The 17,919-nt window shown below is 39.8% G+C and overlaps 1 protein-coding gene across 1 annotated transcript in view; it reads right to left on the bottom strand.

The window, feature by feature from the left end:
• LOC107554306 (neuroligin-2-like) overlaps window positions 1–17,919 on the bottom strand; it is a 99,600-nt gene that overhangs the window by 32,183 nt on the left and 49,498 nt on the right. The window contains exon 3 of the mRNA XM_016236784.1: window positions 7,056–7,109. Coding sequence (XP_016092270.1) covers window positions 7,056–7,109 — 54 coding nt within the window. The remainder of the gene's footprint in view (window positions 1–7,055; window positions 7,110–17,919) is intronic.

The following is a 17,919-nucleotide window of genomic DNA, read 5'->3' as shown; positions in this document are numbered from 1 at the left end:
ATTACAATTACATGTCTTATTACAGAAGACTTGTAATATTGCAGACGAGGATTTGAACTGCTTTTATAAAGCCTGACTAAAGCTGTGACAAAACTCTCACTTTCACTAAATGGAGCATTTTGTACATTCAGCTAAACATCTGCTTTTGTGTTCCAAGAAAGAAAATTACACAAGGGTGAGTACACGATGCTTGGGTTTCCATTTTTGAGTGAACTACCCCTTTAATGTCAATAATACTGAATAAATGTAAAATCAAATGCTGTAAAAGCAGATTTCTCCAAGCTGACTTTTTTTCCGCTGCAGTATTGAGATATTTTTTGTGTGTGATGCATCGAAGAGAAGCACACAGAATCCACAAACATCTTATCTGGGCCAACCCTGCTTACGAATCCATGAGTATAATCTTTGTGTGTGTGTGTGTGTGTGTGTGAGTGTGAGTGAGCGAGGGAAGAATGGCGAGACACAGGAAGAGAGAGAGACCGTATGCAATCCGTTAGCCTCAATATGGGATGGAAAGTGTTTGAAATAGAGCAAGAGAGAGAGAGAGAGAGAGAGAGAGAGAGAGAGAGAGAGAGAGGGAGTGAGAGAGCAAGCACAACGGCCAGATCCTTTCAACAGAGGCCTTAGTATCCTATTCGCTTCAAAACAGACTCAAAATACAAGAACACTATTCTGTCTCTCCTCCTCCAAGCCTGCATCTCTCTTCCTCTCCTATGCCATACCTCCCCCTCCCTTGTTCCCTCTGATCTCCTGCTTTTCCTTCTACTCTCCCCCTCTCCTCAACTCTCTGCCTTCATCTTTGCCTCTCTGCTCTCATTATGGGACTTTCTACACCTCTCCATCTTTTGTTCTTTTCCAACTGGGCTTTACTCGACGTTATTTACAGGAAAGTAAGGCAGAGAGATGCGGGAATGGGATTGGGACTCGGCGGATTCGAACCCGGGTCCCCGTGAGCCACCGGCTCTCATGTGTCGTGAGCGAACATGTACCTTTTTGCACCACGACCATCCCTCCCTTCTTGTTCCTGTCTGCCGCCCACACATCCTCTTTCACTTTCAAAGCTCTATGAATGTCATTTCATCATATACTCGTCTTTATCATGACGTTTTCTTAGCGATCTCTCCCCCTCCGTGCTCTCAATTGGTGATCTGAGCGTTCCCCCTCTCCTCCTCTCTTTCATCTCTCCTCTTTCGTTCTCCTCTTTTCCTCCGTAGCTGCTGTGCATTTCCTCTCCTCTTCTCTCCCGTGTTCATAGACGCAAAATTGGATTAGCTGGCAGTGTCTCTATTTAAACCTCTGCAATTAGAGACGCCCCGGAATCCGAGAGCTCAGTGCATAGAGCACGAGCCCTGCACATGCACAGACATGTATGCTATAAAGAGTGATAGAGTGAGAGTGATCCTTTTAAATGGAAAGAGCACGGAATAATGATACTGTAAAACCCTAGTAATTGCTTAACTATCTATTATCTTAATATATATAAATTTGATGAGACAATACATGGCATTTTACTGTGAAATCCTATTCAAATATGTTATATATATATATATATATATATATATATATAAATATATATATATTATATATATATATATATATATACATATTATATATATAAAAAAATTCCGATTTAAATAAAGTTAAAAAATAAATAAAGTTATAAAACATATATGATATAATCCTGATAGTTATGGTAAACTATCTGTGACGAGAGGGGCGGGGCCGAGAGACACCTGCGCCACTCACCGGTCTCGAGTCCCACAGAGGAGCTCCGGAAGGATAAAAGGAGGAGTGACAACAGTGTTGCCAGAGATCCCTCGCCACTGTGGTGAGTCCGCGGTGCCATCGAGCATGACGGAGCAGTCTGCCGCCATGGAGGCTCGAGGCGGTGGGCTGGAGTGAGTTGCCGGGGGGGCGGACGAACTCGCTGCCGGCCGCGGACGGCGGCCATCCGTAAGGGAGCGGAGGAGTCGCCGCCGTTCGCCTGAGGCCGGAGCCTGCTGCCATCCACCATGATGGGGAGGAGCAGGGAATGGGGGACTCCTGCCAGCTGCCCGAACCCGGAGGAGCCGTCGCCGTCCACCGGGCGACGGAGGAGTGTCGGGCCGTCCACCGAGGGCTATCCAGTGCCGCCGCCAGGCATCGTGGAAGAGTTTACCCAGCTGGTGGAGGGCCGAGCGGCAGTGTGTCTGGGAACCGGAACAAGATTTTTTTTTTCCTTCTCTGCCCTCTCTCGTCTCTGTCTCTCCTCATCCTTCTGTCTCCTTTTCTCTCGCCTCGTCTGTCTGTCCTTACCCCCAGGTACGCCGCGGCCGCCGTGATCGGCTCCCCCAGAGGGGGGGAGGTAGAGCGCAGTCTCGTGAGTACCACCCGGCCTGCGAGGGGCGATGGGGGTATGTGACGAGAGGGGCGGGGCCGAGAGCCGTGGGAACGGAGCGAGGCCGGTGGAGTAAATGCTAATGCCCAACACCTGCGCCACTCACCGGTCTCGAGTCCCACGGAGGAGCTCCGGAAGGATAAAAGGAGGAGTGACGACAGTGTTGGACGAGAGAGGACCAGGCCTGGACTTTATTTTGTGTTTTGGTTCTGTTTGTGCGCGACAGTCGTCCGCGAGGGGCTGTCGCGCTATTTTGTGTTTGTTTATTTTATTAAAGTTTTCTTTGAGCATTCGCCGGTTCCCTCCTCCTTCCTTCCACACTTTGAACCACGTTACACTATCCATATATCCGTGGATAGGGGATATATATCTGCTAAAATTACAAAAATATTTAATGGAATATTTGAAGAGTGTCAGACTCTGTTCCGAGTTTTGCCAGCTCCTTGAAAGTGCTTTGCTATGCCTGCTCTTCCAGAGCGCCCTCCAGTGCCAGCACCACGTAAGCGCTATCCTGATCCCCAGCTTAGCCCAGGAAGGGCTCCTGATCTCCAGCTCAGCCCAGGAAGGGCTCCTGATCCCCAGCTCAGCCCAGGAAGGGCTCCTGATCCTGAGTATAGCCCACGGAGGGCTCCTGATCCCGAGTTAAGCCCAGAAAGGGCTCCTGTTTCCCCGTTAAGCCCAGGGAGGGCTCCTGTTTCCACGGTATAGCCCACGGAGGGCTCCTGATCCCGAGTTAAGCCCAGGGAGGGCTCCTGTTTCCCTGTATAGCCCACGGAGGGCTCCTGAGTTAAGCCCAGGGAGGGCTCCTGTTTCCCCGTATAGCCCATGGCGGGCTCCTGATCCCGAGTTAAGCCCAGGGAGGGCTCCTGTTTCCCCGTTTAGCCCAGGGAGGGCTCCTGATCCCCCGTTAAGCCCAAGGAGGGCTCCAGGCCCCGAGTACAGCCCCGTAAATTTAGTATTTTTTTGGGGGGGGGAGTAGTAGGGCTCCAGTCGTAGAGGCCAAGGCGGGGGCTGGAGGATGCTGTTCCGCCATGGCCTCCCGAGTCCCCTGATCCGTCATGGCGCCCCGAACGGGTACCCACCCCCCCTCCCCATTGGATGTTATATGGCGTGACGTCATGCCTTCCGGAGCGGGGTGTTATGTTGAGCTTTGGTTGTTCACCCCCCCCCATGTGTTTCCTATGCCCATATTTGGTTAGTTTCCTGTTCCTGTCCTGATTATGTTGATTTAATCCCAGGTGTTTTCCGTGTAGTTTCCATTGAATCCAGGTGTGTCTAGTCCATAGTCCCACTTGTCTATGTATTTAAAGATTGTTCAGTTCCCTGTTTCTTTGTCCTGTATTGTTGATGTCTACTCCTTGTGCTACGTGTGATTCCCCGCCATATGAATAAATTATTTAAATTAATAAATTAAATTCCTTGGTTTAGTACTCCTGGTCTCCTCATTCCTCGCTCCGTGTTCCCGCACCGTAGCAACTCGTGACAAATAGTTAATTTGCAAAAACCGATAACTTTTCAGAAATCACGTTTTTTTTTATTGCGCATTCCAAGTAATATCAATCAAACTGCAGTTGGGTTGTTTTGATTAAGTAATAATAACTTAAACAACTACAGGTAATTTACAAAATTAAAGTTCATTGAAAGTATGTTTTTTTTTACATATTAAAAGTTTGTTTTATAGCAAAAGCAGATAACTCCAACAGTCGTTTTTTGGCAAACGCAGATAACTCCACATTTCATGTTTTAGAGTAAAAAAAAAACACTTTCTTTAATCTTTGTAATTTCCTCAGATGACAATGTAGATGCCTGACAAACGTTGTTGTTGTTGTGATCATAAACTGTATGGATGTGATTTACACGCAAGACACAGATCTTTTCCCACACCATTGTAACGCGCTGCTTTAGCAAGATTCCGTGAAAACGTTTCAGCTTTTATTTCCCTTTTTCGCCCTGAAGAAGATATCACAGGTTCATCAAGTTCATCGAAATTATCCATCCTCGATCACTTTTAGTCAGCTTTGACGAAACTCCTCTCAGCTAGCATGTCTTTTCAAAGTGAAAGTAGCCTTGTCATCTGACCTGAACACAGCGCGCTGATGCGCTAAAATGGACTTATCGGCTATTGTTCAAAAACAACAAGGGCGCTTGTCGGCTTCTGCAGTAAAACGTGAACTCGCGATGCCTTGAAAGTGGACAAAACCGGCTTTTTTGACAAAACGTGTTTAGGGTTCAGATGTGGAGAATAATGCACGGCAATCAGCTCATTTTTTTTAAAGTGGCTTTTATTAAAATATGTTTATTAACATTATTTTAAATAAAATGATTGCCATTAATTACTTGTCCTTGTTTCGTTTCAAATTTGCACGACTTTCATTTTTCTTTGGAATGCAAAAGAAGACATTTTGAATAATCTCCTGGTTGCTCTTTTTGTATTCAGTTTATTCAATTTATTCATGAACAATTTATTCAGAAAGGTTTTGTGAAACTGAAAGTTGTTGTGTTAACAATTGTGACAATGATCAGTTAACAGGATCAACTAAATGCTGGACCTTCAAAAGTATTGGCAGACTCAGTGCCACTGTTGTAGTAAACTTTTACAATGTTCTTGAATTAATTTAGTAGTTGTACGCTGGCCTGTTATTGTAGGGACATCAACTTTACATTTTCACCTTCCAAAATATGAGGCTGAATAAATCAAACTGTGATCGGCTGCTTTACATGTCTGTCAGATGGCCTCTTGGCTGGTCCCTGGACCCTGAATAGCTGGAATGGAGTCCAGAGCCTTCAGATCTGACTATGTGAGACTAGGGTTTAGGTAGATTTGTCAGTGAATAGCAACTTAAAATATTGGTCTGTTACAACACAAAGTATGATTTCAGAAGGTTTGGATGACTTTTATAACACATTTATGGTGACTTTGCATCTGAAGCTTAAAATTCTCAGTTGCCATTCACTGTAATTGGCACTTTTGAGTTAGTAAAAAAAGCTATATTTATTCTGATTTATTTTATTACCTATGTACATGTGTTAGATTTTATGTTGTTTAGTTAATTTAAAAATGTGTAGCCTAGTAAAAAAGTAATATATTTAAAATACATTTATTTCATACTAAGTATAGTTCAAATCTATTTACATACTTGCATTTACTGACACATTTCTTGAGACTTACTGATATAAAAACTTACAATTAAACTTTATTTGGAGTAATACTTGTGCACAATGCACAATATTAGGCCTAAAATGTGTTTTAATATCACTATCGATGAGGTTTGTATGATCTTTGAATAATATCTCTCTTTAAATGCAAGATATTTAAAGTGTACCTACAGTTTACTTGCAATAGTTCCAGTTTAACACAATCAAATATACTCCAGTATATCTTTAATTGAACTTCAACACTACTTCTGCACAATTAAAGTGCATTAAGTACAAAATTAGTTGTTCCAATTTAGCAGACTTTAAGCATACCAGTTTAGTATACTAAAAGTACAATTGCAGAGTATTTTTATTAAGCACATACAAATGTAAATGTATTTGTAGTATATACTTAGCATGAAATAAATGTATTTCAAATACATTTGAGTATATTTATTTTTCACTAGAGAATACGTTTGTGGTTTATGTTAAGGCCGATTTTTATAAACTCATCGCCATCATGTGACCATACGTATTATTATAATGAACATCAATATATTTAGTACAAAGCAGATTTAAGTACTTCCTATGGGTTGGCAAATTAAGATATATATAGCCTACTGTCATTAACTGCAAAATATACAGGCACCAAATGCTGTCAATTTCTGGCATCCACAGCTGCCAGATTTTTTTTTAATTTTTTTAACACAACACAGAAACACACATTTAGTGGAGACTATGAAAGTGTGTGTTACATGGAGTGAACAACATGCACACACACATGTGCAAGGACACCCACATACACAAACAAACACAAATGAGCTCAGACACAACAGTATATGCTGTAAACACACACATATACACAACAAGAGCTAGTCTGCAACTTTCCCCTTATTATTAAAATATGAGCAATAAGATTAGTGCATTTATTTAGATTTTTTATTAATAAAATCTAGGCAATATTAAGATATAATATTAAGTAATTTTAAATACTATTAGAACATTCAGAAAATATTTTTCTCTGCTCTTAAAAGCAATAAATCCAGCCTGTTGTCTTTTATAGACTTACTGCATTAGCTACTCTACTGCATTCTCAGCTGGATGCATGTCAGCCAATGAAATTGCACTAAATCACAGGGGGCTGATGGGATTTGTAGTTTATTGATTTCTGGCTAATCCTTTGCCATTCATCAAAAAGGACACAGAACGTATAATGAAATCTTAATAACCGTTGATGGGAGATTATTCCTAAAATAAAAGCCTGTTGTAATGAAATGATGTAAGAATCATTTGTTTTGAGAAGAAATTAAAATATATGCAGCACAAATAACCACATCAGCAATGCATGAATTAGTGCATGAATCAGTGCATGTATGCTTGAGCATATGTACGTGTTTGTGCCTGTGGCTAGTTGAGCTAGAAGCAAATTGCAAAAACATACAAGACAAAATAATCAAGAGAAATAATGGCACACATTACAACCGCCCCCCAAAAAAGAGTCTGAAAAACAAGACAAAAAGGGAAAAACATGCAAGAAAAATACCTTCGTCCCTCGGTCTGTTCATCGAAGACTCATCGTGTTTTTTTGTGAGCGGACCTGGGGTTAAGACAAAAAGGGGGGGAAAGAGAAAAGACAAAATTCAAAAAGATTTTACTGCGCTTAAACAAAAAGAGCAAAAAATTCCAAAACAGCAAAACAAAACAAAAAAAAAACTAGCAAGAGATCATGTGTTCCAATTTAAAAGAAGAATAAAAAACAGCAGCCAAAGCAGACGAGCAAAACAGACAACAAACTCATAGAAAGAGAAAGGGAGAGAGAGGAACTGATGGTGGTGTGACACTTGCTAACATCCCTACTAGCAGCTACGATGTTTTCACTTTTCTTTCTCAGTTTTCCCTTCCACACTCATTCGTTATATGCCAGGCTTTCAATGACAAATGTCCAGCCCTCTTTCTTTGTGCCCAGAGAGAGAAAGTGATGAGACATGTGGAAACACTGTAGCAAAGCTGCGTTTAGTGCAACGGCCCTCAGGAGTCCTCCGACTTAATGTCCTGTGGGACAATAACTCACCCTCACAGGATAAGACTGCTGAAACTCTGATTTCTCTTTTCCTGTCTTACAAACAAACAAATACACAAACGTCTTGTGTAATGCTCTTAAGAAAGCATCTGAAAAGGACATACATTTACAGCTATAAATGAACATTTTATCCATTCAAATTTACAAACAATATCAGTATCTTGAGCAAAGTGGAATTTGAAGCAAAATCAGGTTTACTGTCTTTTTTCACATTGCAGAGCAATAGACAAAAACAAAAAGTGGAATACATTCGAAATGTGAAAAATGACAACAAACTCGACTATGACTCCTTTCTATCCTTTTGTTCAGCAACAAAAGTAACCATGGTAGTCATAGATTTCACCAAATTAATATTACAAGAAGTATTTATTATATATTATATACTTTATAATATACTATATATTTTGTATAGATAATACTAATGCATGATACAACCTGGTTTTTAGATGTTACCATTAGTATTGTTAAAGTAAAATTATTAAAAAATTATTTGCAGTAATTGAAACAAAGAAGTAAAAGAAATAAAAAATAATTAAAATTATATCATAATATAAAAAACATGAAACATTAATACATAACAAAAATACACCAAACATAACAAAATTAGTACAAATATAAAAAAATAAATAAATACAATTATTCATTTTTATTATTTTTTAATTACTAAACACACACACACAAAAAAATCCAAATATTATCAAATGGTATTATATAATATAAATACCACAATATACTGGTTATATAAATATAACAAAATTTCAGATGATTATTATGGTATTACTATGGTATTCTTAGTTTGTAGTGATTTGAAATACCACATTAAAAGCCTGGTACAGTGCATGATATTCTAATCATACCCTCACAAAACAGCCACATTTTTATAAACAACTTTATTGAAACAATAACTGTTGTAACTATGACATTGTGTAAACTATAGTTAGCATGTACTATACTAATAGCTATACTATTGTGCGTCAGGTGCTGAATGATACTGTATTGAAAGTCAGGTCTGATGTAAAAGTCTGAATGCCACACAAAAGTCATTCACCCCACTGAAACAGCCTAGCATTTATGAGTTTGTATTGCAACAGTAGCGTTCTGTCACGGGCTTCTTCAGGACTGGAGCTGAGGATCTGGTGCAGTGAGACACATTAGCATCTGTCGCTAACTGAGGTTAAATGCTAAATGTTTGTGTGGCGACAGCCATTAATGGGTATTATCAGTATGACCCCTTACCCCCACTCTCAGTACTGGCGGTGGGCCTGTAAGAGACGAGATAGAAATCGTCTCCATTTATTTACCGTTTATCTTCTTCACAGGCTCTCCACACCAATAGACCACACACACACACACACACACACACAAACACAAACCTCATTTGTCATTGCTGTGCATATAATTCTCACCCAGTCTGTCCAACACACATATAATGCACATACATACAGCAAGACTGTATTCTCATAACTGACTTCAAATGCTCTTCACCTGATTTTTTTCTTTAAGCACATATACATTGACAATTACATTTTAAGGGAAAGTGTCATATTTTCAGTGTAGTAATCATCGTTCCTAACCCAAGTTAATACTGCAGAAATGAGTAAAATCACGGCATTAGTAGGTTGATTTTTTGTGCAGAGTCAAAGTACAACAACTTACATATTATATAGTATGACGAAAGGAGTATTTCAAATGATCTGTTTGTTTGAGCTTAAATTTTCACAGGCTCTCCACACCAATAGACCACACACACACACACACACACAAACACAAACCCCATTTGTCATTGCTGTGCATATAATTCTCACCCAGTCTGTCCAACACACATATAATGCACATATATACAGCAAGACTGTATTCTCATAACTGACTTCAAATGCTCTTCACCTGATTTTTTTCTTTAAGCACATATACATTGACAATTACATTTTAAGGGAAAGTGTCATATTTTCAGTGTAGTAATCATCGTTCCTAACCCAAGTTAATACTGCAGAAATGAGTAAAATCACGGCATTAGTAGGTTGATTTTTTGTGCAGAGTCAAAGTACAACAACTTACATATTATATAGTATGACGAAAGGAGTATTTCAAATGATCTGTTTGTTTGAGCTTAAATTCTGAAGCTTGAAGCTTTGACACTGCATGATTTCGGATGTAGTCTGCTTGAGTATCCAGACCAGCCCAACACAGAAATTCTGGCTTAAAAAATAGCATAACAGTTAGTTTCCAGTAGTAAAAATCCACTTCATTTTCACCATAGGGGAATTGATTTTTAAAAATAACTTATAAACCTTTAAAAACAGACATACTGTGAGCTGCGAGGTTGTTAATCGATGGAATACTCTTTTGTTGATGTTATCAGTCCACATTATTTTAAGTTACTTTTTAAATAGTCATGTTTTATAGCAGAATTACTGGTAAAAACTACATTACCCATGATTCTGCAGAAAAACATGTATCAATATTTCTTGAATCTCACACTAGTTTTCCAATAAACACAATAAATGCAATCATATAGATCCATATTTACCCATCGTTTTTAATTCAATTATATGATGCTTCATGGAAGTGTAGTTCTTTACCACAATAAAGTACTCGGCCTTGTAGCTCTGAAGTTTGTCATGTGATTCACCTCATAGCTTGTTGGTTTGCTTAATGGCTTTTAATTGTTAAACAAAGACTTTATAATTTTTTAAAAATATCTATGGGAAAAATACTTCCGGAAACAAAGTTCAATGAAAAAGTGGACAGCCATTGTTGCACTCTATTGTGTGAGTTTGGGGTGGGACTGTCGGGCTTCTATCGGACCAATAATAAAAAAAAGACACAACAAGCATTTGTGAAACAGTTTTACAACTTTGTGCCTCTAGTGGCACCTAACATATACAAATTACATACTTCACCTTTAAGTACACTGAAAAAATAGTTTCTGTAAGTTAAATAAACTTTATTCAGACACATGCTCATTCCTCATATAGTTGAGTGTGTGCACCTTCTCACATGTTCCTCTGAGCTGAATCTCCTGAGTTGCACTTAAGCTTTGAGACTCGATCAATGCTGACGTGATTTTCAGTTCAATTCACCATCTCAGGTCAGTTCTTCCAGTAAAGGCTGGAGAGCAGGAGACAGGTTGATGGGAGTATGGAACGAGCGCGTGTGTGTGTGATTAAGTCTCAGCAACTTCAGCACTTTATCGACACTTAAAGCATTTGGAGATCAAGCTTTCACTATTTTACTGGTTCCTGCTTCCGACTATATGGTCTACAGCCTCCATTAGGGCTTAGGCTTTTCCCAGAAACCTAATCCTGCTGGCCTTTGAAGACGATGCACCAGCTTTAAAACTAAGGCCAAGAATACCCCTCTAAGTGAAAGAAGACACGAGAGATGCCGTTGGTGTGGAGGTAGAGCGGAAAGCATGATAATGAAGACTTAAAATGGAGGAAAGATCATTTACGTGGGACGAGCCTTGGGTGGTACGTGGGCTGGTGAGCGCCTGGTGCGGTGACAGTCGGAAAGGAAAAACCAGGCTCTATGAATGTGGCGTTACTCCCAGTCTGAGAGATGGCAGTGTGCATCTTGAGCCACCGAACAGTTTGTGCAGTAAACACTTTCTTTCCTGAGAAAGTGTGTGTGAGCGAGTGTGTATTTGGTATTTTTTGACAGGAGTGCGTGACAGGAAACCCGGCAGTACGCCATCCCAGTGTAACCAGCAGGTTTGTCCTCCCTGACAGGCTTGCCGTGTAGAGACGTCTTCAGTATATTCTCTCTGTCTCTCTTTCGGCTTTTTTTTAATCTCTCTGTCTCCCTCTCACTGTCTGCAAGGGGAGCAGACCTAGAAAAACAGTACATGAAAGCAATTTGCCTTGAAGGGCTGATGTCATGTGCTCAATATATATCTGCCCTCCATTAAAGACTCTAGATGAGCCATTAAACAATAGCTACAGCAGTTTCTTTATTTCTGTTTTGTATTAACTCTTACACTGTGTCCTAACCAGACATGACATGTCCAGTTTCCAGCGGCTGTATTTTCTCTGTCCACTCTTAAAGCAAAATACTGTGCAGTCTTGGTCAATCAAAGCACGTTTGATGTTTAATATTCAGATATGTCTAGCAAAATTTGATCAGTGAGATTTTGATGTGGGCGGGGCTTATGAGCACAACACTACGGAATTACAAACCACATGACCAATGAAATGTCTTGTTGCACTAGTGGCTGGATATAATACAGTAACTAACACAGTGTCCTAACCAGGCGTGACACATCAAGCCTTCAGGAAGTAATTTGTCTAGACACCTTCAAAATTAAATTGATGCGTGACATGCTAATCACGTTATTATTTTCCCAAACCGGTTAAGCGCAAATTGTGGGACTATGGAGGGTGTCAGGGACACTAAACATCATCACGTCAAACAGGAAAACTCATCTACTCACTAGTCCGAGTTTACAGCCTCTTTGTGTTTATAAAAACACAAAGCTTAATAATATTTTTATAAAAAGTAAAAGCTTAATAATAGTGACAGTCACACTTTATTTTAAGGTCCAATTCTCATTATTTACAAACTATTAACTATGACTTTTGCCTCAATAAACTCCTAATTTGCTGCTTATTAATAGTTACTAAGGTAGTTGTTACGTATTGGGTAGGATTAGGGATATAGAATGTGGTCATGCAGAGCATGTGCTTTATAAGTACTAATAAACAGCCAATATGTTATTAAGGCATGCTAGTAAGCAACTACTTAATAGTGAGAATTGGTCCCTATACTAAAGCGTTACCGTTTGTTTATAGCCTAACTTTAGTTTTTTACTTCTGGATCTTCTGGATAATCTTGGATGTTGTGGATAATCTGGATAATCTCGATGTGAAAGTATCATGGGTAGTTTAGGGTCTCACTATTAACTAGCTGCTTGTTAGCATGCATAATACTAGCACATTGTTGGATTATTAGTGCTTATAAAGCACATATTAAAGGCTTATTCTGCATGACCACCCTTTAACCCTACCCTATACCTAAAATTATCAACTACCTTACTATTAATTAAGCAGCAAATTAGGAGTTTGAGGCAAAAGTTGTATTTAATAGTGAGAATTGGTCCCCAAAATAAAGTGTGATTGTATATTGAACGTTTATTGGTCACAAAGCTAATTTTCTTCAATAATCCAAAAGCTAACTTCCTGGTTGGCCTACACAATGACATCATCCTTGCAGCACTCTATTGACAGCCATTAAAAAGTAGCCATCTATTTTGAGAAATGTTTTTGTAAGCAACATAAAAATCAAAAGTACTTTAATACAATATCACAGTAGATGTTTTAGCAGTACCCAGTTCTTTTTGGAGGATCTTAAAAGCATAAAATATAGACTTGCATTTTCCACAGTCTGCTGCCTTGCACGTCACAGCTCGCCACTGACTCTAGTGAAGGGCTTGCTGAATTAACTATGACTTTTGCCTCAATAAACTCTTAATTTGCTGCTTATTAATAGTAAGGTAGTTGTCAAGTTTAGGTCTGGGGTAGGATTAAGGGATATATTTTTGAAGAAGTCTCATGTCTCTTAAAGGGATAGTTCACCCAAAAATGAAAATTAGATGTTTATCTGCTTACCCCCAGGGCATCCAAGATGTAGGTGACTTTGTTTCTTCAGTAGAACACAAATGATGATTTGTAACTCCAACCGTTGCAGTCTATCAGTCGTATAATGCATAGCAATGGTAACAAAATCTATGAGAGTAAAAAAAACATGCACAGACAAATCCAAATTAAACCCTGCGGCTCGTGACGACACATTGATGTCCTAAGACACGAAACGATCGGTTTGTGCGAGAAACCGAACAGTATTTATATAATTTTTTACCTCTAATACACCACTATGTCCAACTGCCTTGAGCGCACGCACGTCATCCGGTGCGTGAGGTGTGTACGCGCTCTGGCGTAGTTTACGCAAGCGCTGGAAGTGATCTCTCGCGTGTATACGTCACTCATTGTTTACACAGTGCACAGTCATTGCGGACGTGTTCCCTGCCACTGTGAAGATCTAAAGATATTTAGATGTACAGGTCATCACAATGGAAGACGATTTTGATATATCAATGGATTGTTATGTCCAACCGTATTTATTTGAACCAGAATACTCAGATCAAGAACTCAGGAGAGATGGAGGAAGCATCTGCTGCAGCAGCACGTCTTCAAGCCTCAGAGAGACAGAGATCTCTTCAAAAGTGGTGGTGTTTTTGTAGTAAGTGAGATGCCAACAGAAGTGGAGAGCATCTGTTGTCACGAATGGAGCATAGCAAAGCCACAACTACAAGACGCCGACGAGGACATTGCCGAGGGTGTCCCATCACACACCTGCCTGACTGAAGATCCAGACTTTTCTATGCTGTTGAGCCGCAGCGTTTTGCTCGTTGTGTTTAGCTTGCCACGTATAAACTGGAGGCGACGTCCAAGGCCAGAGGGCAACGAAATCTCTGTCTCTGTAGTAAAACCATGGTTAACCATAGTTTAAACATGGTGCCTGTAGTACAACAGTTGTTATACAAATGGAAGTAAACCACTAAAAAACATGGTTTTATTACATCAAAACTTCATTTTATTTGTTACTTTTCGTAAGGGCAGATTTTCAAATAAAAAGGACACATACAAAGATCTTGTTCACATACCTCAGTTGGATGTGGAAAAACTATAGGCACAGCTGATGGTTTAAGTCGTACGTGATCCTCTCCTGGGTATGTAAAATCATCAGGGGAAAAATTATCACTGCACACCCTCAACAACTTTAGTACGTTAATGGGTGTGTTGATATCCAGCCGAAGAGCAATCAACCATAACTTCAGGCGAGCAGGCTCAGAAGTTGGGAATACGTGGAAAGTCACCACTCCCGAATGAGTTCGCGCGAGAGAACGTAATCTTTTAGTTTTAAGTCGGTTTGAACAATCCGGATAAGCGCAAGTAAGTACCATTTTGATTAGCCGTCGTACCTACAATGTTTGTGCACTGTGTAAACAATGAGTGATGTATATGCGTGAGAGATCACTTCCGGCGCTTGCGTAAACTACGCCAGAGCGCGTACAAACCTCACGCACCGGATGCCGTGCGCGCACTCAAGGCAGTTGGACATAGTGGTGTATTAGAGGTAAAAAATTATATAAATACTGTTCGGTTTCTCGCACAAACCGATCGTTTCGTGTCTTAGGACATCAATGTGTCATCACGAGCAACAGGGTTTAATTTGGATTTGTCTTTGAATGTTTTCTTTACTCTCATGGATTTTGTTACCATTGCCATGCATTATACGACTGATAGACTGCAACGGTTGGAGTTACAAATCATCATTTGTGTTCTACTGAAGAAACAAATTCACCTACATCTTGGATGCCCTGGGGGTAAGCAGATAAACATCAAATTTTCATTTTTGGGTGAACTATCCCTTTAAGGCTGCATTTTAAAAATCAAAAACTACTATTAATATACTGTGAAGTATTAATACAGTATTATTTATTCAAATATTAATACATAATTTCTCCAGTATTCTTTGTATGCTGATTTGGTGCTAAAGAAACATTTCTTTTTATTATCACTGTTATCACAACAGTTGTGCTGCTTAATATTGGACTGGAAATTGTGAACTTTTTTCAGTATTCTTTGTTGTTCAAAAGAACAGCATTTATTTGAAATAGCAATCTTTTGTTACATTGTAAATGTCTTTACTGTCACGTTTGATCAATTTAATGCATCCTTGCTGAATAAAATAATTTATAAAAAAAATGGAAATGGAAATTCTATCTGCAAGCTTTCTCCATGTATTATGATATAGACACCCTTGGATGTAAACAAAACTGTTAGAGTATGGAAAACTATATTAGCTGTAATATAATAGCCCACTTTTCAGCATCCAATCAAATCCTGATGGATGCAGTCAAGCCACACCTTACATCACCATTCCGCTAAACCATTTTCTGCTTCACTCAAAAATGTCACATTACAAAAGCGAAATGGGTTGCAGATATCATTTCATGTTGTTTTTAAAGTCACCCAGTAAGGAGGTGAGCGCAGCCTCAAGTGACATGATGTAATGGCCAGTTTTTCAGTGACATTTCAGGAGAGGGACGAATCACCGTCGTAATCGTCTCCAAGAGCTCCTTGTAAATGAGGTCATCGAGCACGCGTGTGCGTATGAGTGTGCAGAGCTGTGTTTCTTTGCCGTTCAGTGCCCGTGGGCGAGTGAGAAGAAGACTGTCCATATCCCCATGACATAAACCTTCAGTTACTGCTAGCAATCTCCCAGCTGCTCCCACTCAAACAAGTGTCATCCTTCACTTCCTCTTTCCCTCGCTCTCCTGTCGGGCTCTATCTATCTCTTGTTCGCTCCTTCTCTCTGGTGAGCTGTCTGCGTCTGCGGCATCTTGCTGTGCTCTGAAATACAGCTTTTTGCGTGTGCGTATGAGTGTGCAGAGCTGTGTTTCTTTGCCGTTCAGTGCCCGTGGGCGAGTGAGAAGAAGACTGTCCATATCCCCATGACATAAACCTTCAGTTACTGCTAGCAATCGCCCAGCTGCTCCCACTCAAACAAGTGTCATCCTTCACTTCCTCTTTCCCTCGCTCTCCTGTCGGGCTCTATCTATCTCTTGTTTGCTCCTTCTCTCTGGTGAGCTGTCTGCGTCTGCGGCATCTTGCTGTGCTCTGAAATACAGCTTTTAATAAAGCGTTATGGATGGTAAACGCTCGTCAAACCGGTAATAAAAATGGAGAATTCTTGGTGTTTGGCGGAGGCAGAACTGTGGCAGGGACTAACACAGTCGGCTAGACGAGAACAGAGCACAGCTGGAGATAAAAGTGTGCATCTGTGTAGAGCCGTTGGCTCTAATAGACCTTTCACTGTAAAAGAGGGGCTGCCATGTTGTTAGTGGTACGTGCTATGGCAAATGACACTACTAGTATTGCTCATATACTTAGGGTTGTGGATTCAAAACAAACCCCTAGCGCTAAGCACTGAACTTTGCTTTGTGTCACTGACGCATCCTTCATCGTTTGTGCTACAGACATAACTGATATCAAATCATATGGTTGAAAGAGAGATGCTATTACTATTAGTTATCAGACTTTTTGCCTGACGCACAATAAAACAGGCTGAAGGAGAGACCCATGCCATATATAGGGGCAAGAATATCACAGGGGTGAAATAATAAAAAATTGAAACTTCTGCGTCTGCGGCATCTTGCTGTGCTCTGAAATACAGCTTTTAATAAAGCGTTATGGATGGTAAACGCTCGTCAAACCGGTAATAAAAATGGAGAATTCTTGGTGTTTGGCGGAGGCAGAACTGTGGCAGGGACTAACACAGTCGGCTAGACGAGAACAGAGCACAGCTGGAGATAAAAGTGTGCATCTGTAATAGCAATAGACCTTTCACTGTAAAAGAGGGGCTGCCATGTTGTTAGTGGTACGTGCTATGGCAAATGACACTACTAGTATTGCTCATATACTTGGGGTTGTGGATTCAAAACAAACCCCTAGCGCTAAGCACTGAACTTTGCTTTGTGTCACTGACGCATCCTTCATCGTTTGTGCTACAGACATAACTGATATCAAATCATATGGTTGAAAGAGAGATGCTATTACTATTAGTTATCAGACTTTTTGCCTGACGCACAATAAAACAGGCTGAAGGAGAGACCCATGCCATATATAGGGGCAAGAATATCACAGGGGTGAAATAATAAAAAATTGAAACTGACAATAATAATAAAGTGAAAGTAAGCAGGAAGCTGAACACACTCACAAAAACATGTTCATATATATGTATGTATATATATGTATGTGTATATATATATATATATATATATATATATATATATATATTGGGGGGTGGTGGTGGTGGCGTACATTTTTCTTATTTTGCCTAAATATAATTTTTAGAACTGCCCTGCAGAGGCTACAGAAGTTTGTTACATGTTTCACGTTCTTAACGTTACATGTTCTTAATGCATGGCTTTTCCTTCTGGAGCATCAGTGAGCATTTGAACCTTCTGTAATAGTTGCATATGAGCCCCTCAGTTGTGTGGGAAACTGTGTGTGAAAAGATGGATCTCAAATCCATCTCAGGTAACAACACAGTATTAAGAATAAACTTTTGAACCATTTGTATAAATTCAACTATTATTTTCTCTATATGTAAATATCTGTTATGTGAAATATCTTATTCAGGTTAGTACTAAATACAATAACATGCATTTTGTATGATCCCTCTTATTTTGGTAAAATAATGAACATTTTGCAGATTCTGAAAGGGGGATGTAAACTTTTGTAAACTCAACTGAATATATATATAT

This window comes from Sinocyclocheilus grahami, unplaced genomic scaffold (assembly GCF_001515645.1).
Source record: "Sinocyclocheilus grahami isolate Dianchi unplaced genomic scaffold, SAMN03320097.WGS_v1.1 scaffold497.1, whole genome shotgun sequence".
Classification (NCBI taxonomy): Eukaryota; Metazoa; Chordata; class Actinopteri; order Cypriniformes; family Cyprinidae; genus Sinocyclocheilus; species Sinocyclocheilus grahami.
This window is presented reverse-complemented; position numbering and strand designations above follow the sequence as displayed.